The 23,229-nt window shown below is 38.1% G+C and overlaps 1 protein-coding gene across 7 annotated transcripts in view; it reads left to right on the top strand.

Moving 5' to 3' along the window:
* Positions 1-23,229, top strand: part of PRCP (prolylcarboxypeptidase) — a 69,582-nt gene that overhangs the window by 26,200 nt on the left and 20,153 nt on the right. For 5 of the 7 annotated variants that reach the window (XM_080641965.1, XM_080641961.1, XM_080641963.1 and 2 more), the window contains exons 3-7: positions 8,008-8,148; positions 10,622-10,723; positions 14,023-14,204; positions 14,677-14,834; positions 15,563-15,735. In XM_080641965.1, the coding sequence (XP_080498091.1) occupies positions 8,008-8,148; positions 10,622-10,723; positions 14,023-14,204; positions 14,677-14,834; positions 15,563-15,735 (756 nt within the window). The remainder of the gene's footprint in view (positions 1-8,007; positions 8,149-10,621; positions 10,724-14,022; positions 14,205-14,676; positions 14,835-15,562; positions 15,736-23,229) is intronic. The other 2 variants (XM_080641966.1, XM_080641967.1) reach the window with 1 other exon arrangement.

Consider the following 23,229-nt stretch of genomic DNA (forward strand, 5'->3'; position numbering starts at 1 on the left):
TCATCTCCTTAGGCAGGATGGTAACCTCCTCTACTGAGCTTCCACAGCACTTTGTATATTGAACCTAACCACACCATCATGCAATTGTCTATTAATATGTTCATTCCTTTTATTAGATTCAAAACTTGAGAGATGGAATTGTATCTTACTCAGTTCTCTTTCCTTAATATCTGTCACTTAAGGGTACTCAATATGTATTTTTAAATGAAAGAAACCTTTAATATAGATGTGACTTGGAGCAATATAATTTACAGTTGACTATACTGAAATATAAATGTAAACACCATATGTACATTATAAAAGAAATCTTAAAATATGAAATATATCTTTTTTAAAAATATATTTTATTGATTTTTTTACAGAGAGGAAGGGAGAGGGATAGAGAGTTAGAAACATTGATGAGAAAGAAACATCGATCAGCTGCCTCCTGCACACTCCCTACTGGGTAGGTGCCCGCAACCAAGGTACATGCACCTTGACTGGAATCGAACCTGGGACCCTTGAGTCCGCAGGCCAACGCTCTGTCCACTGAGCCAAACCAGTTAGGGCTGAAATATATCTTAAAGCTTAAATAGTAATAAAGCTATTTGTTAATTATCTTATTATGCACTATCTTAACTTTGAAAAATGCACTATCTTAACTTCAGAATCCCTTCATTTTTTTTCTTAGAGTCACTTTCCCTCTTCAAGTATAACCACTATCCTGATTTCTAACAGGATACATTTTAATCCCTGACTTTAAAAATGATGATGAATGCCATATTTGAATGATGTGAATATATCTTTATTTTAAAAAGAAAGATTTAAAATAATTGGCATTTCTGGATCTCATTTAAGAGTTTGGACTGAATATCTAAGTTCCCTTCCTGTCCTAAAATATGAATCTATTTAAACCTTCCTGGTCTCTCCTACTTTATTTCTTATACTACAGCGCCCTCTGATGGCCAAACCTTCATGATGTAATATTTATGTGTTTCATAATCACAGCAGCAGTTTATCTCTAATTTGGGAGCTTATGCTGTAACTAGGTAATTCTAGTGGCACAAAGGTCGGAAATTTTTGAACATGTGGTGCTTTCTGGAGTTGTTTAGTCAGCAGGTGATACCGGAATCTTTATCTGATGAAACACTTTACTCTTGTTTGGCAAAACATGTTATTTCTTGATTTACTGGAACATTTCAGTGTTTTCGAGGGCAGGGTAGCTCCACCTCTGCTGTAGCAGTAGAGCAGACAGTATTTTGATTTCATAGAATTTTTGTAAATTAGAATGTGACTCCCTGTTTGGAACCCACAGTGTGCGTCATAGTGACTGGTCCTTCCGCTGTTTGGTTGATTTGCATATTACTCTTTAATTATATAGGATGTTACCTTGGTCTAGTTATCAGACCTCTTTGAGCTTCAACATTCTTATTGTAATACTGGCATAATGAAAGTGCCCCAGAGAGTGACTGGGAGGATGATGAGTGATCTGTGGAAAGCACCAGCATGGTACCAGGCACATAGTAGGTACTCTGTCCCCCAAACCCCCATTGCTCCAAAATTGCCACTAAAATTGTGTCTACCAGATGTAATGTTCTCAATAGGCTTTTCTGTATGTGAGCTTAATTTTTGAGTTTTAAAGTCCAGATCGTTATTTTTGTCACAATAAACTTTATTTAAAGAATGTTCTTTTTGTACTTTGCTTACTCATCTCATGGATCTTTCCTCTACAAGGTGAAGGATGGAAGCATCTCTTTAAAATTTCTTAGACCACATAAACCAAATTACAAAAATAATTAAAAGTTCCAGCTCTGCTTCTGACTTGTGACAAAGTCACTTGATCTTTGAGCCTAGTTTCTTCAGCTGAACAACACAGATCAAATAGTTTTGAAGGCCCTTGTCCCCTTTCATGTGATTTATAAAACTATTCAGGAGGCAGAGCTGGAAGTGGCATGTAGGTCCCAATTCTCAACAGCAGAGGGCACAATGCCCCTAGTATTCTAAGCAATTAGGTTTTGGAAAGAAACTACATTTATTTATTTTATTTTTTATTTTTAATGGTACTACAAGGCTATTTTTAAAAAATTTAATAAATCTTTATTGTTCAGATTATTACAATTGTTCCTCTTTTTTCCCCCATAGCTCCCCTCCACCCGGTTCCCACCCCACCCTCTGCCATTACCTCCCCCTGCACTGTCCTCATCCATAGGTGTACGATTTTTGTCTAGTCTCTTCCCACACCCCCCACACCCCTTTCCCTCTGAGAATTGTCAGTCCACTCCCTTTCTATGCCCCTGATTCTATTATATTCACCCTTTTATTCTGTTGATCAGATTTTTTTATTCATTTGATTTTTAGATTCACTTGTTGATAGATATGTATTTGTTGTTCATAATTTTTATCTTTACCTTTTTCTTCTTCTTCCTCTTCTTAAAGAATACCCTTCAGCATTTCATATAATACTGGTTTGGCGGTGATGAACTCCTTTAGCTTTTTCTTATCTGTGAAGCTCTTTATCTGCCCTTCAATTCTGAATGATAGCTTTGCTGGGTGGAGTAATCTTGGTTGTAGGTTCTTGCTATTCATCACTTTGAATATTTCTTACCACTCCCTCTGGCCTGCATAGTTTCTGTTGAGAAATCAGCTGACAATTGTATGGGTGCTCCCTTGTAGGTAACTAACTGTTTTTCTCTTGCTGCTTTTAATATTCTCTCTTTGTCTTTTGCTCTTGGCATTTTAATTATGATGTGTCTTGGTGTGGTCCTCTTTGGATTCCTCTTGTTTGGGGTTCTCTGCGCTTCCTGGACTTGTAAGTCTATTTCTTTCATCAGGTGGGGAAGTTTTCGGTCATTATTTCTTCAAATAGGTTTTCAGTATCTTGCTCTCTCTCTTCTTCTGGCACCCCATGATTCTGATGTTGGTACGCTTGAAGTTGTCCCAGAGGCTCCTTACACTATCTTCATATTTTTGGATTCTTTTTTCTTTTTGCTTTTCTGGTTGAGTGTTTTTTACTTCTTTGTATTTCAAATCTTTGACTTGATTTTTGCGATGCTCTAGTCTGCTGTTGGATCTCTGTATAATATTTTTTATTTCAGTCAGGGTATGCTTAATTTCTAGTTGGTCCTTTTTTATATCCTCGAGGGTCTCACTAAATTTATTGGCCTTTTCTAGAAAATTCTTGAAAAACCTCATAACCGTGATTTTGAACTCTATATCCAGTCATTTGCTTTCCTCCATTTCTTTCATTTGTGATCTGTTTCTTTGTCTCCGCATTTTGACTGTTTTCCTGAGTTGATAGAGTGGCTTTGTGTGCTAGGTGTCCTATAGGGCCCAGTGGCTCAGCCTCCCCAGTTACCTGAGGTGGACACTCTTGGTGAACCCCTTTGTGGGCTGTGTGCACAGTCTAGTTGTAGTTAAGCCTTGATTGTTGTTGGTATCACTGGGAGGAATTGACCTCCAGGCCAATTGGCTGTGAGGATTCGCTGTGTCTACACTGGGAGAACTTCTGTGCTGGAGACACCCTTATGAGACAAGACTTACAAAAGCCTCTGTGCTCAGCTTGGATGGGGCGGAGTCTCAGGGTGGAGCCGACAGCATTGGTTTCCCATCAGCCCTGCCCTAATAGGCCCCTGTGTCTCAGTGTCCCGTGGTAATCGCTGCAAGCACCTCTGAGAGAAAGCCGCCCTTGAGTTCCGCCTGCTGCCAGACAGTCCAGTTTCTCCCTGAATGAGTCTGGGTCCCCAGAGTCTCGCCCGGAACTGGAGTTCAGTGCAATTGGGTGCTTTTGTCTCCTTCCCACTTGAGAAAGCCAGCCGCGCACTAAGTTGCCAGTCCTCTCCATGCACGCCTCGGTACCTCTGCCTTCCACAGTTCCTCTGAGTCTCAGTGTGCTTTTCTCTTTCCTTCTAGTTGTAGAATTTCCACTCAGCCAGTCTTCCTGTGGCTCTGGATGATGTCCTTTTTGTCTTTTAGTTGTAGTTTTGAAATTGTTGTGCAAGGCAGCAGTTTAGGTGTTTACCTATGCCGTCATCTTGGTTTCTCTCCTAAGAAACTACATTTATGTAGCTGTAAGTTTATATTCCTGGTACCAGAGGGGAAGAAGAGAACCATCAGGGTATTTATTTCTCTGGCTTCCTCCCTGCAGGCTGACTCAAGCTGCCTGTGTCTTTCATCTGAGGGCAGCTGGCTCTACAGGATCCTCTTCTGGATTCCAGTAGCCATGTCCCCAATCCATTCACCCTTTTAGGCCTAGGAGTGGTAAAAGCTCTGCTGTACTATCCATAGGTTGCTGCACTATCTTGCTTATCTCCCCTATACTCTGCCCACACCTTCATAAATAGTCCCTTTATTAAATCTCCTGAATTATTCTAATTTGAATGTGCCTTCTGTTTTCTGTTTGGACTCTTAACTGACACAAGAACCTATTAAAAGATAGACACAGGAGTGTGGCAGATGGAATTGTAAGTATTACTCTTATTACCACCACAACTGATACTGGACCATGTGGTTGGGGTCTGCTAGGGAAGCAGGTTTGCTGATATTTCACTCCCGAGGTCAGCCCTGTGAGGGCTTGCCCCTGTAACACTCATGGTATGGAGGAACAGAGAAGGATGAGTGCGTTTTCACTGAGAGGACAGAGGATGGGACTGAGCTGAGTGTTTTGGCCAAAGTTATCAGTAAGTCGAGTTGTTCTCCTTCCCTTGGGGAAGACCTAGAAGGTGGGGCAAGAAGCCAGGAGCTTTCCACATGGGAAGGCAGACCTCCTTCCACACAGGAACATAAAGCTTGATAGAAAGGTGGCTCTCCTCCAATACTTCACACAGGAAATAATACTTTAAATAAAGTCGAGGTAAGCAAAAACAGCCATAGACTTTAATATTCATAATTTCTATAAAGAACACATGCAGCTCTAGCCGGTTTGGCTCAGTGGGTAGAGCGTTGGCCTAGGGACCCAAGGGTCTCAGGTTCAATTCCGGTCAAGGGCAGGTACCTGGATTGCAGGCTCCTCTCCACCTGGGCCCCCATCAAGGCTCATGCAGGAGGCAACAAATTGATGCGTTTCTCTCTGTTTTTCCTTCTCTCTTACTCTCTCTCTAAAAGATCAATGGGAAAATATCGTTGGGTGAGGATTAAAAAAAAAAAAAATAAAGAACACCTGCAAACTGAATAATTAAAATACCAATAAGCTAATTGAGAAGTGGACAAAGGCTACAAATAAGTAATTCACAAAAGAGGGAATATTAATTGCAAATAAACATCTGGAAAAATGTTCAAACTCAGTAATTAACCAAGAATTTGCTTTTTAAAATGTTTTTACCCCTTCAGATTGGCAAAAATCTTAAAGACTAATGTTATCCAGCATTGATGAAGATGTAGGGAAGTAGGCACTCATAGACTGTTAGTAGAAATGTAAATTGATAAAGCCTTTTGAAGGGCAATTTAGCAGTGAAAAACAAAAAAGAATTCATCATAAGTGATTCGTGTTTCGTGTTGTACCATTGGAAGAGAATAGAAACCCAGCCTACCTCATTGTTAGTGATGCTCACTCTCATTGATCACTAGATTAAGGTGATGCTAGCCTGATCCTTCCATTGTGAAGTTACATTTTCCCTTTGTGAAAATACAGTATTCTCTATGATATTACTTTGGCACTAATATGAATGTTCATTTCTCTATCATTCACTCTCCTAATGTGCACCATTTGGTAATTTTTACCTGAATCAGTAACTTCATTAGGGATCACAAAACTATGATTTTTCTATTTCTGTCATTGCTTCTGCAAAGGCTGACATTTGATTGAACAGAGTTCTTTTTCATCAACTGGGACTATTTGGTACACTGAAATACAATTCGTTGGAAAAGGCAGCTTAAATGTTGAGTTCTTTACTCTTGTATTCCAATTTCAAAGGAGTTGGTTTATTAGATACGTTAAATGGTGGCAAATGCATATTTTTCTTGCTTTCTCTTTTTTGATACCCTTATGGGCTAATGGATTTTCATGAATTGAATATTTTAATCAACTACAATTATTCTCTTTATGCTCAGTTTATTTTATATTCAATTTGTTAAAACTTTACCCAGTGAAAATCTTTTGTAATTGGTTCCTATGCCTTTTAGACATAACTCCATTCATTTTTGAGCACTTCCTTGCTTCCTTGAAGATCAAGAGACATAGCTTCATCTACTAGCTTCCTTGACCCAAATGTTAGTCAGATACATCACTAATAAGCCCTAGCTCCTTTTAGTGGGAAATGGTATTAGACACTAAAATCCTGGCCCTTGAAATGTCAAGTGTTACTGGGGTGACAATGTTTATAGACCTTTAAAGTGGTCTATTTAGTTTTTTAATTTTAATATTGAAAGTTTGGATAATGAAAGATTTTAAAAATTAATGGGCTCACAAAATAGAAACTGACTCATAGGTACAAAGGTAAAGGGGGATAAATGGAGACCGGAGACTTAACTTTGGGAGATGATTTATTATGGAATTGTACACTTGAAACCTATATAATTTTATAACTAAAGCCACCCCAATAAATTCAATAAAAACTTAGAAAAAATAATGGGTTCACATCAGTATTTCCAATTTAATTTTAACATCATTGTGTTTTAAAGTAGCTATTTGGTTTTATAATTGTACTAGAGGCCTGGTGCACAAAATTCGTGCATGGGGAGGTGTGTCTCTCAGCCCAGCCTGCACCCTCTCCAATCTGGGACCCCTCAAGGGATGTCCGACTGCCCATTTAGGCCCAATCCTACCGGGATCAGGCTTAAACAAGCAGCTGGACATCCCTCTCACAATCCAGGACTGCTGGCTCCAAACTGCTTGCCTGCCTGCCTTCCTGATTGCCCCTTACCGCTTCTGCCTGCCAGCCTGATCACCCCCTAACCACTCCCCTGCCAGCCTGATTGATGCCTAACTGCTCCCCTGCTAGCCTGTTTGCCCCTAACTGCCCTCCCCTGCAGGCCTGGTCCTCCCCAACTGCCCTTCCCTGCAGGCCTGGTCGCCCCCAACTTCCTTCCTCTGCCGACCTGGTCACCCCTAACTGCCCTCCCCTGCAGGCTTGATCGCCCTCAACTGCCCTCCCTTGCAGGCCTGGTCCCTTCCAACTGCCCTCCTCTGTTTGGCCATCTTGTGGTGGCCATCTTGTGTCCACATGGGGGCAGCCATCTTGTGTGTTGGAGTGATGGTCAATTTGCATATTTTTATTAGATAGGATAGAGGCCTGGTGCATGGGTGGGGGCCAGCTGGTTTGCCCTGAAGGGTGTCCCGGATCAGGGTGGGGGTTCCCTTGGGGCATGGGGCAGCCTGGGTGAGGGGCCTGTGGTGGTTTGCAGACCGGCCACACCCCCCAGCGACCCAAGCAGGCCCTGGGATCTGGGATTTATTTATCTTCTATAATTGAAACTCTGTAGCCTTGAGCAGAGGCCAAGGCAGGCCAGGGCTGGGGAAGCTTGGCTTCCTCCATTGCCGGGGGCAACTCGAGCCTCCTGCTCTCTCCAGCTCTGTGGCTGCTGCCATTTTTGTTGGGATTTATTTATCTTCTATAATTGAAACTTTGTAACCTTGAGTGGAGTCCAGGTCCGGCCAGAGCGGGCAGAAAGCTTGGCTTCCTCCATCGCCGGGGAAACCCAAGCCTCCTGCTCACTCCGTTGCTGCAGCCATCTTGGTAGGGTTAATTTGCATATTCACTCTTGATTGGCTGGTGGGTGTGGCTTGTGGGTGTAGCAGGGGTAGGTCAATTTGCATATTACTCTTTTATTAGATAGGATCTTTTCTCTTATACTGAAAATCTTGACCACCAACAACATTGCTATCTTGCAATATAAAGAAAATAATTTTGTTTCATCTTACAATATAAAAAATAACAGTATCAATATTGCTACTAATAGTAAAATCAAATGAAGTATAATTTTTGTACCTTGGGTGGATTTTAATGGAAGAATACATTTAATTATTTTTTTGTTTATTTCATTTAATTACTTTTCTTTGAAATATGTGTCTTATCTATTTTGTTTTTGTCATAGATTGATCATTTTGGATTTAAGAATGAGAAAACTTTTAATCAGCGGTACCTAATAGCTGATCAACACTGGAGGAAAGAGGGTGGATCAGTACTTTTCTACACTGGTAACGAAGGGGACATTATCTGGTTTTGCAACAATACGGTATGTGCAGATTTGTGAAGTTCCTGTGCTCTATTTATCATGATAAGCTGGAAAAATATTTTGCAGCATGTATGACCAAGTATTACTGTACTTAATTGTGAAGTTCTTTAAAAAAATAACAAAAAGATAAACTCAATATAAAAAAATAGAAAAGAAACCCAAAACACCATGAATAGGCAGTTCACAAAAGAATAAATACAGATGTCCACTAAGCCTGCATATTTTGCCTTAAAAAATTACACAAGAAATAAAGAAATACTATATTTAGACAGTTGAATTAAAAAAAATTTTTTTTGAAACCCTACCTTCTTTATTGGATGAACAAAAATATTAAGAAAATGGGAACAGGAATGTTACGGCATACAGTTATTTTTTTTTTTTATTATGGTCTCTGGAATGTAAATACAAAGGCACATATTTTTGTATATTTGTTCAGTATTATATGCTCAGAGTCCAGGACTGCTACATATATAGTAGGTGCTCAATAAATATTTGTTAAATGAGTGAATGAATAAAACCTCATCAAAGCAAATAAAAAATACAAGTTTAATTGTCAAATAGGAATGGACAAAGGTAAAGTTATAGCTATATTTTAATTTAGCTTCACCGTTTTATCATTTTTTTTATGTTTATAAGGGTCAAAATGGTATAGTTGTTAGCTTGCTTTCCTTTGTATGTTTTATATTATCCTTTATAATAAAACTTAAGTCCATTAACAAAACTTAATTTAGGACACATGAAATTTTCCTTTATAATGTGTCAGAGCTATGACAAGAAAATGTCAACTTTCTACCTCAAACCTAATCTGTGAATTACCTTAAAGTGGGGACAAAATCATGTTTTCTTCACTGCTGTTGTCTGGCATGGTGCCTGGTATTCAGGAAGTCTCAGTAAATGTTGAACTGAACTGAATTGAAAGCAAAGGTATGAACCCAATCATACTGTGTTATTTGCACACCACATTTGTGATTATTTCCTTATGAATGTTAAGGGTCTAAATATGTTACTTGAAAATAAAATAATTCTCTGAGAAATGAGATTCTAGGATGTCTGTTTCTCTTAGATGGGAGGCAAATGAAATCAGAACTTATTTTCTGTCAGATTCCTGCTCTGGTTTTCTGTGAAACAACCGAGTCTGCCTTGTATCCCTTTCTTTTTCCTGTGTGACTTCCCTTTTATGCCAAGGCCACAGCACAGTGAGATTCTCCCAGCCACCACTGCCCTCACTGACACTGCGGTATAATTGAAGGCTTGCCGGAGAATCTCTGACCTCAGAAGTGGTAGAAAGGAATAGATAGTGTAGGAACAGTTCCAGAGAACTGACTAGAGCTAGATCCTAGAAAGATAGATTCTGGGTCCTTTACTTACTAAAATGTTCCAGTTGCATAGTCACATAGTCTGGTAATTCATTTATTGAGAGACAGTATATCATGGTAGTCAAGAATGAAGACTTCAGCCAGACTGATAAGGCTTGAATTTTGATTTTGCCACTATCTTGTGTGACTTTGGGCCAGTTTCTTATTCTGTGCCTCAGTTTTCTCATCTGTTAAATGGGTATGGTAATAATGTCTGTAGAGTTTTCATGAGAATTAAATAAGAATCAGGCACTTAGCACAATGCTGCCACATAATTTTATTAAATGTTACTATATTACATAGACCTCTTTTGAAAAATAAAAATACCCTGAAGTTAAGGCGAATAATCACTTACTACAGTGTGAATCAGTTAAATTAAATTAAAGCTTGGGGTTAACTCCACAGAGGGTCTGGCTGTTTTGATGGATGGCCCTTACCCTTAAGCAGCTCATAGGCTGGTAGGGTAACACACACATATAAGCAAATATTGCAACCCAGGTTATTTAAACTCTTGTGCCTTAGTGACCTTGTCTGTAAAATGGGAATAATCAAAATGCATATCTCTAGATTGTTGTGCAAATTGAGTGAATTGATACATATAAAGTGTTTAGAACAGTGTCTGACACATTGTAAGCACTCAATTAATATTAGCTATTGCTAGTTACTATTTATTTTCAAGTAAATAAGGTTAATATAAAACTCAAATGAGTCCAGTATGCTTATTTGTACTCTTTTCTCTTTTATGTTGTAAATGAATAGGCCGTGGACTGAGACATCCTCAGCTCTTTCTTAGACTATTTGACACACAGTACAACTTGAAGACTATTTTAGACATAATGTTGATTCTATGACTAGAGTGTCAGAATAAGGAAAGTTGGAATGAGTCGTGGTTGAACAACTTGGGCTTATTTTTAATTGTTTCACTTTAATACAGTGAGATTGTGGTACAACAGTGAAACAGCAATGATATCATTTATCTGTAAAACAAACGTAAATTATGTGGTTCTTAGAGAGCTCTTTTTGGTCTATTTAACATTTGTTTCATATGCATTGCAAAAAGGTTTAATAACTTTTTTCATATCCTGATATTATCCTCTGAATTTGTAAATTCTTTCTAGGGGTTCATGTGGGATGTGGCTGAGGAACTGAAAGCTATGTTGGTGTTTGCTGAACATAGATACTATGGACAGTCTCTACCCTTTGGTGCCGACTCATTCCGGGTAAGTATGCTTTTTTACTTTTAAGTTTAAAAGTTTTTAAAATTTTAGAACATTTTCTAATGACAATACCACTATAAGAAAGAAATGAAAGCTTTAACTTGAACTGCCTAAAATTTCAATAATTTATATATATATTTTAAATATTTTATGGATTTTTTAAAAATATATTTTATTGATTTTTTACAGAGAGGAAGGGAGAGGGACAGAGAGTTAGAAACATCGATGAGAGAAAAACATCAATCAGCTGCCTCCTGCACACTCCCTACTGGGTAGGTGCCCGCAACCAAGGTACATGTCCTTGACCGGAATCGAACCTGGGACCCCTCAGTCCACAGGCCGACGCTCCATCCACTGAACCAAACCGGTTAGGGCTCAATAATTTATATTTAATCTTTCACTTTTATATACAGTTTGAACAGATTGAGACCCTGTAAAACCATATTATTATCATTTCTAATGTTGATCAGTTTTTAACTCAGAGTGATGAGGCTAGCCTTTCTCAGGCAAACCTTAATCTATGGCTCTAGAGACTGTGGAGGGAACTTTTCATTGTTTCAAAAATGTCAGCAAATTATACACTTAAATTATTGGGTCTACCATTGGAAAAGGTATAATGGGAACTGAAATGTTTGTTTAATAAGGTGTTTTTCAGTAAAATAAGGACAAACAATCTCTACGATTCAATGTGGCCAATTGGCTACTTGGATTCCCTTTTGGCCTTTCCTGTTCTCATAAGGAGCTTTGGTCTTGGCCATAGACTTTACACCTAATAAACCAGGACACTTTTTCCTCAACTGAGTCATTCCTGTAATATCCTTGTGATTCTGGCTATATGATTTTGCCATGTGCACTATTATTTATTTCATATTTTTCTTTAAACAGCTCACTTTTCAAAGTTAACACTAACTTAACAAGGGTTTTATGTACCAGTTATTTTTTCTAAATTATATTAAAACAAGTATTAAATTTAAAGTGTTTGTGTAATACCTAAGATCATCATACATACCAACAGTATACACATACCATGCTTTTGAGGAACTCTGAGTTAGAAGAACTTGGGGTCAATTATTTTTCTCAGCTGCCTGTTTTGTAAGGAGTATTTTATTTTTGTCCTCAGAGGTTTTATTACCTTGTATTATTAAAAAAAAAAGTCTTCATGTTATAAATGAAAAGCAGAACAATTTGTTGATATTTGTTGGTTTGCATGGGAAACTCTATATTTTAGCTTATTATTTTGCGTAATTATCTGATTAGGGAAGTTGACAGTTCCTGAAATCATTGGGAAGTAGTCAGCTTGTTGCAGATAGAAACATAACCTCCTCTCTTAGGACCCTGTGGTTCATACTTTGTTAGTTAAATGGAGCTAAGAGCTCTCTTTAATAATTTTTTTCTTTTTGTGTGCTCACAGAATTTGTCAATTGCCTGTAGGATATTACAAATATTATGCAAGGATTGGAAGAAAAATGTCATACAAATATGTATAATGCCATGAAAACATGTAAAGAATAGTGACAGGCAATGAGGGGGGAGGTAAGAAGACAGAAAGCTAAAGGAGTAGGTGACATACATAGGAAAGATGGGAACTCTGTGATTCCAAATGTGCCAAATGATGGAAGGAGTCAGAGTGGTGAGACCAAAGTATGAGGGCCAAATAGCCTAATGTAGGTATACAGCTGTATCAGTTATCTTTTGCTATGTACCAATGTACCTCAAACCTTAGTGTTTTAAAACAACAATAAACATTTATTATCTCACAGTTCTGGTGGGTAAGGAATTAAGAGTGGCTCAGCTCGGTGGTTCTGTTTCAGGGGGTCTCGTGAAGTTAAGATATTAGCTGGTGCTTTAGTCTTGACTGGGGCTGGAGGTCCCTCTGCACTTATGGAGGATCACATTAGTGACAACCTGGTACTGGATGTTAGCAAGAGGCCTCAGCTTATCTCTCCTGGATTTCTCCAAAGACCTGCTTGAGTGGCTTCATGACATGGCGACTAGCTTCCCTCAAAGTTGACAATCCAAGAGAGCAAGGTGAAACTTACAGTGCTTTTTATGACCTAACATTGGAAGTCACATATCACTTCTGTCACATTCTATTTCTTTGAAGCAAGTTACTAAGTTCAGCCCAAGTTCAAAGGGAGAGGAATTAGTCTTCAGCTTTTAAAGGGAGATACCTCATTAGTTTCCCTAGTGCAGTGTGACTCTATGCAGAGAGCTATATGATCATGGCACTTACTTTATGAATATCCTTTTCTGAGGTATCAAGGTCTCGTGTTTCTGTTTTCCATTGCCTGAAAATAGTTGCTCCATAATTGTTGTTTTTTAACTCTAATTTTATAGTTATTTAGATCAGGCAAACTAATTTGTTTCAGTTGTTGGTATATTAGGCATAATAATAATTTTTCTGCTCTGGCCAGTATAGCTCAGTTGTTAGAGTGTTGGCCTATGCATGGAAGGATCTCGGGTTCAATTTCAGTCAAGGGCACATACTTGGGTTGCAGGTTCACTCCCCGCCCCTGGTCGGGGTGCATGTGGGAGGCAACCAATCAATGTGTCTCTCTCTTCCTCTCTCCCTGAAAAGCAATGGAAAAATATCCTCAGGTGAGGATTAGCAAAAGAGCAAACAGCCCGGCCGATGTGGCTCAGTGGTTGAGCATTGATCTATGAACCACAAGGTCATGGTTCAATTCTGGGTCAGGGCACATGTCCAGGTTGTGGGCTTGATCTCCAGTAGGAGGCATGCAGGAGGCAACTGATCAATGATTCTCTCTCATTATTGATGTTTCAATCTCCCTCTCTCTCTCCCTTCTTCTCTGAAATCAATAAAAATACATTAAACAAACAAATAATTTTTCTGATAAAGAAGGATGGATTTTATTTTTACTAATGATTCTTTAGTTTTCCACAGGATTTAGTTTACCTTGGCCTATTGTAAATGTTTGAAGATTTAAAATATAATTGTAATACAGCAGTTGTCTTAAGCTTAGTATTGTATTCCATCACATTTATTGTTAAATATTATTTGCAGTTTATTTCTATTGTTTCTACAACCTCAAAAAGGTCTTCGGTAAATAGCATTTAATGGAAATTATATTTGAATGCAAATACATTATGTTCTAGCCACAAACTTAAAATTACTGTACATCAGCATTGCTATGACTTTGACTATGCATTTTAACTCAATTACCTAGAAATTCTATTTGGAGAAAAGCTTATCTGATTCTGGCTTTTCACTGGATCTATGCTATGCCTAAGCTGCTATTATGTGCACATTTATACCCATGTTCTTTGTTATTTTTCTTTAGGATTCCAGACACTTGAATTTTCTGACATCAGAACAAGCTCTAGCTGATTTTGCAGTGTTAATCAAACACTTGAAAAGGACAATTCCAGGAGCTGAAAATCAACCTTTCATAGCCCTGGGGGGCTCTTATGGTGGCATGCTTGCAGCCTGGTTCAGGATGAAATATCCTCATTTGGTGGTTGGGTAAATGCATTTATGTTGGACATGAGTACTTCTTAATGGTTGTCAAGGCAAACTTAGAGATTTGTTTTGGGTAAAACATGTACCATTCTATTGTACTGAGATTCCTAGTTTATATTTCATTTATAACTGTTATTTTTCTCACTATTTTTGTTCAGTATCAGTTTCAAATTAAAAACTTGAATTTGGCCTGGCAGGAGTGGCTCAGTTGGGTGAGCATCCTCCCATGCACCGAAAGGTTGCCAGTTCGGTTCCCGATCAGGGCACATACCTAGGTTTGGGGTTTGATTCCCAGTCAGGGAGCATAGGGAAGGCAACATCACAGATCAATATTTCTCTTTTTCCTGTCTGTCTCCCTTCCTCTCTCTAAGCATGTCCTCGGATGAGGATTAAAACAAAACTAACAAACAAAAACTTGAATTTGATGGGTTTCATTTTCCCCTCTTTTCTCTTTCATTATTTTATTACCATTTAGAGCTCTTGCAGCCTCTGCCCCTATCTGGCAGTTTGAAGATATAGTACCTTGTGGGGTATTTATGAAAATTGTAACAACAGATTTTAAGAGAAGTGGCCCAAATTGTTCAGAGAACATCCGAAGTTCTTGGGATGCCATTAATAGACTCACAAGAAACGGTAAGCTTTAATTAAGAGAATGAAATAATGTGTTGTTATTTTTTTTGCCTTTCACTTGTTAAAGTCAACATTTCCCACATTTTTTAGAAACTTTTAAGTGTAACATACATATTTAAACATAACATTCCGAAAAGCACACAAATCAAAATACATGAATTTGATGAATTTTCACAAAGCTAGTATGTAGTGTAATTAGCATCTAAATCAAGAAATCCTCTCAGAAGTCCTCTTGTGCCCTTTCCAGTCACTATCTTGGCATTTCCCAGGCTAATTACTATCCTGACTTCTAAAACCATAACTTGATTTTGCTTGCTATTGGATTTTTTAGTCATTGGAATTGCATAGTATGTATTTGTGTGTGTGTGTGTGTGTGTGTGTGTGTGTGTGTGTGCTGTCTTTTGTCATTTGTGTGTTTGTCAGACACATCCATTTGTTTTATTTAGTTGTAGTTTGTGCCTTTCATTGCTCTATAGTGTTCCACTTGATTTTTTATTTATTTCCATAGTAACTTTAAAATAGGGACTAATTAAAAGTATGCGTTCTGGTAAACTCCAGAGGATAGGCAACTTGTCTATCTGGGATTATGCAGTTGCTTTAAAAACATTTTATGGATGTTGAAAAAATATTCTTAGAGAAGTGGTGTAGAAGGTTGAGTTTTCTAAAATATCAGGTCAAGAATCTATAAAACCTTATGTTGAGCAGTGCTTCTTATGTTTCAACATTCGCAGGTACTGGCTTGGATTGGCTCTCTGAAGCCCTTCACTTATGTACACCATTAAAAAATGCTCAGGATGTTCAGCATTTGAAAGATTGGATCTCTGAAACCTGGGTAAATCTGGCAATGGTGGACTACCCTTATGAATCTAACTTTTTACAGCCTTTGCCTGCTTGGCCAATCAAGGTAACAGGAAAATGTCCTTTCCTCAATCACTGTCAATAACATATTTTTCCATTTTTGCGTGTGTGCATTCTCTGACGTCCAGTATCAGTGGAAATCTCAGTGACAAAGGGGCTCTGGAGTTAGTCAAATCTGGGCAGAAATCCTGGCTTCTGTCACTTTCTGGTTACTCAACCTTGGACATGTGACTGAACTTTTTGGAACCTCAGTTTCTTCATATGAATAATGGAGATAAAATGCATAGATTACAGAGTTATACAAATTAGAAATGAGACCAATAGTTGCTGTTAATGGGATAATTACCAGGTGTCAAGTCCTGTGCTATGCACTTTACATATTCAGTTTATTTAATCTTTGTGATGTATGTGAGACACGTAGTGCTATACAATATACTAGAGGCCCGGTGCATGAAATTCGTGCATGGGGGGGGGTGTGTCCCTCAGCCCAGCCTGCACCCTCTCCAATCTGGGACCCCTTGGGGGATGTCCAACTGCCCGTTTAGGCCCGATCCTTTGTAACTGAAATGGAACAAGGTCATTTGCTATTAGAGATATTTATCTACAAAGTAGAATAATGATAAATAGATAATAAAAAGTGGAGTGATCAATGGGTGTCTTGAACATAGTAGGCCAGAGGTAAATGTGTACTGAATTAAATTGAATTTTGATAATACAAAATTATTTAAAAGGGTAGATCTCTCTCATGAATCAAAATAATGAGAAACACTAAATCTGAACTAGTCTCCATATATGTCTATATGATAATAATGCCTTATCCTTTTACGTTATTTCACTATTTACAAAGCACTTCATATACACTGTCTCATTTAATCCTCACAAAAATACTGTGAGAAAAAGAGGTATAATCCCAGTTTTATGGAGAGGAAATTTAAGCTCAACAAAGAGGGTGGTGATGTGGGATTAGAACTCAGGTCTCCCATTGTTCAGAGCCTAGGATCTAATCTAGCACATTGCACTGGAGTAGAAGACTTGACTAAAGGTTTGGGTTGGTTGATGTCCATAGTGTGACAACTATCAGATTTAATTCTGTACTCTGTATACAAAGTGAGAATTACATCTGCATCTTTCTACCCACCTGAAGAACAAATGAATTGTTAGATGGTAAGAACATGGGGGATTCTCTTGTTATATCTGTAAAGAACTAGATAATAAATATTTTAGGCTTTGTGGGCCATATGGTTTCTGAGACAGGTGTAGCAAGAAAGTAGCAGAAAGTAGCCATAGGCATATGTAAATGAATTATGATGATTGTGTTCCAATATTGCTTAGTATTTATAAAACAGGAATTGGGCTGGATTTGGCCTGGGGGCTGTAGTTTGCCAATCTGATTTAGGAAAAAAAGGTAGGATACACTTTTTTCATTTGTTTATGATTTGGAACAGTGAATAGTCTTAACTTTGGTTTTCTCCCCATTTCTTTAATGTTCCTTTTTATTTATTTTAATTTTTATTGATTTCAGAGAGGAAAGGAGAGGGGAGAGAGAGATAGAAACATCAATGATGAAAGAGAATCATTGATTGGCTGCCTTCTGCATGCCCCCTACTGGGGATCGAGCTGGCAACCCCGGGCATGTGCTCTTGGCCGGAATCTAACCTGGGACCCTTCAGTCCACAGGCTGACGCTCTACTGAGCCAAACCAGCGAGGGCTAATGTTCCTTTTGAGACATTTTTCTATTGAGTCTTAAATGTAAATAAATATTCCATTTTCTCTCTCTCTTAAATAATCACTCAAAATGAATGGAATATATCTCAAATGTTTTGTCATCTGTTTTTGATTTAGCACAATCCTTCTTTTATCTTTTGTATATATACAGTATAAAGATTTTTTTTTAGGGCAAGATAACTTTGTGTCTGTCCCAAATCACCTTTTATTTATTTTTTTATCCAGGACTAGTTATTGTAATTTTCTTTAATTATTTCTTACTGACTTTATCCTTCTTTTGACATATTAAATTTTTTGATTGCTTATGATACATTTATGATTCTGTTTCTTGTCTGAACTGCACCCAAAATAAACTTCTCTCTGCTTCTTGCTTGAGAAACTTTGATTGACTACATTTGTCTTCGGTTTCATCCTGATTTCAGAATTTTTCCACTACTTTTAGCTTCAGATCACTTTCTTTCACTGTTCATCCTATTTCTCCTTTCTTGACCCCCTCTCTGTTCTCCCAACCCACTAATCCCTGGAACATTACCCAGTTGGAGATGGCTCTTTCACTTGGATAGTTCCATTTAACCAGGACTCCTCCTCCCTCTGATACACTTCCTCCTTTTTAAAGGGCTGACAAACAGCCATCCTTTTCTTTTCTTTTTTTTTTTTTCCTTTAAAGCGTCCATTTCATTTTTTAAATTAAATTTATAGGCGTGACATTGATTAATAATATTATATAGGTTTCTAGTGTACATTTCTATGGTACATTATCAGTATATTGCATTATGTGCCAACCACCCAAAGTCAAATAGTCTTTCATCACCATATATTTAGCCCTCTTTACCCTTTACTAAAACCTCCCCCCCTTCCCTCTGATAACCACCTCATACTGTTGTCTGTGTCTATGAGTTTCAGTTTTATATCCCATGCAGGCTTAGGATAGTGAGATAATAAGTAACAGTTGAGTTATGGAAAAAAGCAGGTGATTTCCATTTCTGTCTGGACCTTGTACAGTTCTGAAGGATCCATAGGCAGCGACTGAATGCAAGTTCCCGTGTCAACTCAAGTATCACTCTTTTTAATTTGTCGTTGGGCTTTGCACATTTAGATTCCATTTGCTTTGTTTACTGCTAACAGAAGCGGCAACATTTATGCAGAAATAATCATGGACTTGGCCAATAGGACACCAGGAAGAAGAGAAAAGGGCAATAGAAAACCCGTCTCTTGACTGCTCCATCAGCATAAAACTAGCTCTCATCTCAGTTTAAAGAGCAGTTTTAAAGGGTGCAGCAGAGTTTGTTTATTTTGGAAATTTTTTTTACCTGATAACTTACCAAATCTTTTAGCTTAGCCTTCTGAGCATGCAGATAGATATTGTGAAATAGTAAGACATAAAACTGAAAATCTCTTCCGTTTGTCTTAGTGTTGGGTAATGTATGCAACCTCTCTGGGTGGTTTAAGCCGGTTTAGGTGCATTCAATGAAAAGGGAGCTTTTAATGACAAAACTAATGTGATTATCTGAGTGAGTGTGAGAGGGGTATTGAAGCCTTAGAGAATGAAAATCTGTTAGAAAAGCTGAATGTATCTGCTTAATCCTTTCTCTAATGTGTATGGACCATTCTCTCTGAGAGGAGATTCGTCTTTTTTTTTTTTTTTTTAACGTATCTTCTTTCCTTCCTCTTTTAAAAATGTTCCTTGCCCCTTTTTCTTCCATATTCAAATGCTTATCCTCAGAGGTGGGGACACTTAAAGCTTCTGAGCAAATCGTTATCTTTCTCTGGTATTCACAGGCTCAAAGGACAGAACCTAGTATTTGGGTGCAGAGCTGATTAGTTTGGTACTGAGGGTAGAATGTTCTATCATCTCCACAATTTCTACACTCTTAAAAACCACACGTATTAAAATGGACTTCTAATGCTCTTTTCAAGTTTTTCCTGAATGTTTACCTTTGTTTTAGGAAACAGAAAGTGAATTTAGTCTGTTCATTTCATGTGATTCTTGAGCCTCACATTATTTTTTACAGTTTTCTTCTTACTATAGCATAATAAACAAGTTTTATGATTTTACAGTGACACAGAATCCCTTCTAAGTGTTTACCGAAAATAAATAAACTTAGAAAAACAAAGACAGTCTAAGAATAAAAGAAATTTGTATAAAAATTGAGCGTGAAAATAGTCATGGGGATGTAAAGTACAGCATAGGGAATATAGTCAATAATGTAATAACTATGTATGGTGCCAAAGGGTACAAGACTTACTGGGGGGAATCATTTCCTAAATTATATAAGTATTTAACTGCTATGCTGTACACCTGAAACAAATATAAAGTAATATTGAATGTCAGCTGTAATTGGCAAATATGAATAAATAAGCATGCGATTATAGGTATATTTAGGCACTGTTTATGTTGTTATTTGTCTCAGACACTGTAACTTTAAAGTTGAGTATGTGTAGTGTAGTAGTTAAGCTTCAGAGTGAGTCTGTATTTGAATCCCAGTTCTGCCACTCTGGCTGTGTGGCTTTGAGCAATTCTCTCTCTCTCTCTCTTTTTTTCCCTCCAGCTTTTATTTTCTATTTATTACTATGTATCAAGCCTGTTTAGAAAGTGTTATACTTTGCTTTAGGTCAGCTTTCACAATTTATAGTATTTGAGAAAACATAGACCTATAAATAAGACTTTTCTTAAAAATTCTTTATTGTTTAAAGTATTATATATAGTACTAGAGGCCCGTTCCCTCTGGGGAGAGGCTCCCGCACCCGCCACTGCGCTTGCCAGCCATGAGCCCGGCTCAGGGCTTCTGGCTGAGCAGTGCTTCCCCTGTGGGAGTGCACTGTCCACCAGGGGGCAGCTCCTACGTTGAGCGTCTGCCCCCCGGGTGGTCAGTGTGCATCATGGCGACTGGTTGTTCTGCCATTTGGTAAATTTGCATATTAGCCTTTTATTATATAGGATTACATATGTCTCCTTTTCCCCCCATTGACCTCTCCTGGCTACCCCCACTCCCCAGTATATGTCCTCACTCCCCTAGTGTCTGGGTCCATTGGTTATGCTTATATGCATGCATACAAATCTTTGGTTGATCTCTTACTCCCCCCCCCCCCACCCCCCCCCCCCCCCCCGCACCTCCACCCACCTTCCCTCTGAAATTTGATGGTGTGTTCGATGCTTCTCTGTCTCTGGATCTATTTTTGTTTGTCAGTTTATGTTGTTCATTATATTCCACAAATGAGTGAGATCATGTGATATTTATCTTTCTCTAACTGGCTTATTTCACTTAGCATAATGCTCTCCATGTCCATCCATGCTATTGTGAATGGTAAGAGTTCTTTCTTTTTTACAGCAGCGTAGTATTCCATTGTGTAGCTGTACCACTGTTTTTTAGACCACTCATCTGCTGATGGGCACTTGAGCTGTTTCCAAATCTTAGCTATTGTAAATTGTGCTGCTGTGAACATAGGGGTGCATATACCCTTTCTGATTGGTGTTTCTGTTTTCTTGGGATCTATTCCTACCAATCCATGAACACGGTACATTCTTCCATTTGTTTATGCCTTCCTCTATCTCTTTTTTCAGTGTCCTGTAGTTTTCCGAGTACAGGTCTTTTACCTCCTTAGTTAAGTTTATTCCTAGGTATCTTAATTTTTTGTGTGTAATGGTAAATGGGATTGTTTTTGTTGTTTCTCTTTCTGTGAGTTCATTATTGGTGTATAAAAAAGCCATAGATTTCTGGGCTTTCATTTTCTATCCTGCTACATTGCCAAATTCATTTATTAAATCTAGTAGTTTTTTTATGGAGTATTTAGGGTTTTCTATGTATAAAATCATGTCATCTGCAAATAATGACAGTTTTACTTCTTCTTTTCCAATTTGGATGCCTTTTAGTTCTTCTTCTTGTCTGATCTGAGCAATTCTCTTAAACCAGTGTGTGTTTTAGTTTCTTTATCTGCGAAATGGGAATAATAGTCATTGTAATGCTTATTAGGGTCATTATGAGGATTTAATAGGACCAGGTGTATAGTAAGCACTAAGTCAATGCTAGTGCAAAGGAACAACTATTTTTTATTACTATATAATATCAGGGAGACAGATTGTTTTACCAGGATTTTGTGGCCAAAGTCTGGGTTCAGAATTGATTTTTTTAAAAAATATATTTTTTAGTTGATTTCAGAGAGGAAGGGAGAGGGATAGAGAGCTAGAAACATCAACAATGAGAGAGAATTATTGATGGGCTACCTCCTGGGCACCCCCCAGTGGGGAGCAAGCCACAACCCAGCCATGTGCCCTTGACCAGAATTGAACCTGGGACCCTTTATTCCTCAGGCCGACCCTCTACCAATGAGCCAAACCAGCCAGAGCCAGAACTGATATTTAAATTCTGAGCTTGTTTCTTCCTGCAGACTGTCATTATATGTTTCTTCCTGGGTCATTGTAGGGAAAGTACTGACCTCAAGAAACATTCAGTAGTTATACTAGCAGCCTCAGCCTCAGCTGCCCCCATATGAATGAGTTTATGGCGTTATGCAGTGCCTCATGTAGAAATTGTTCAGAAGACGGTATTTGTTAGTGTCCATAAAATATATAGGAAATATGGTACAAGGGCTATATTGGTGTTGAGTATTTTGAATGGAAGTGGTTGGCAGTGACTCTGTCCTTATTGTCTGATTAGATCACAGCCTTCAAGTCAACAATCCACAGACTAAGTGCTTGCCCTTATCAAGTGGGTAATATCTACAAATTATCACGCTTAAGTTGAAGTCTTATATGAGATTGAACCAAATATGCCAATATTTGACTGTGTTTGACTTAATAACATGGCAATTTTATACGGTTCAACCTTTACATAGTGTTTTGTGCATTCTATAAATCTTTAATAAAATAAAAGCATATGAATATCTCTTTTTGAATTACTACAGTCTTTGACTAAGTATGGGACTAATGTTGAGGTTTTGCCGGTATGACCAGTATTTTTTTGGAAAGCTTTATTTGCTTTTTGCTACCAAAATTGTTAAGGAAAGGCATAGAGATATGTAGATATTCTGTTTTGGTTTTTGTGTGTGTGTGTGTCTGTGTGTGCGCGCGCGCGCGCGCTAGAGAATGATGCTTGAACTTACAGTCTCTTTGAGATAGAAAGGAACTTTTGAACCACCTAAAATAACAAAATTCCCTTAGTGAATTTGCAAACACTTTTCCAAAAAAATTTTAAGTGATCTTTTTTGGCTTCTACTAGCATATTAGTAGAATTATAAATGGGTACTTCCTTTCTAAAGGGTAATTTGATAGGATGTTGCAAAAGTCTTAAAGATGTTTATTTCCTTTGAACCAGTACTTTCTCTAAGAATTTATCTTAAGAAAAGAATTAAGGATATATGTAAACATTTATCCCCGAGTATGTTTATTGTAGCCTTATTTGTAATAATGAAAGATTGAGAATGATACAGATGAACAATTGTAGGGTTTCTTCAGTTTTCCTCAACTCCCCATCCTGACTGTTTCTCTCTGGACTTTCTCATGTTAGTCAGTGTCCTTCTTAATGCTCAGAAGCAAACCGAGTATTTCAAGGGTGTTCCGACCTCAAAGTGGACAGCAAGCTGGACATGGAACTTCTACTATCAGAGGCCAAGTTTAAGACCATGATCTTCTTTCTCTTTGTGTAACTGGGGCTGCCGAAACCCTAAGTATTGTTAAGCGGTGCAGATCCCCAGCCTTGCTTGTGTCTTTTAAGGAGTAACTGCTATTTGTAGAGATGGCTATTCATGGGAACTCCTTTTCTTCGCCTGACAGAGGCCCAGTGTTCTAGTGCTGAGAGGGGATCTGATGCCAACATG

Source organism: Plecotus auritus (assembly GCF_963455305.1).
Source record: "Plecotus auritus genome assembly, chromosome: 9".
In the NCBI taxonomy this organism is placed as follows: domain Eukaryota; kingdom Metazoa; phylum Chordata; class Mammalia; order Chiroptera; family Vespertilionidae; genus Plecotus; species Plecotus auritus.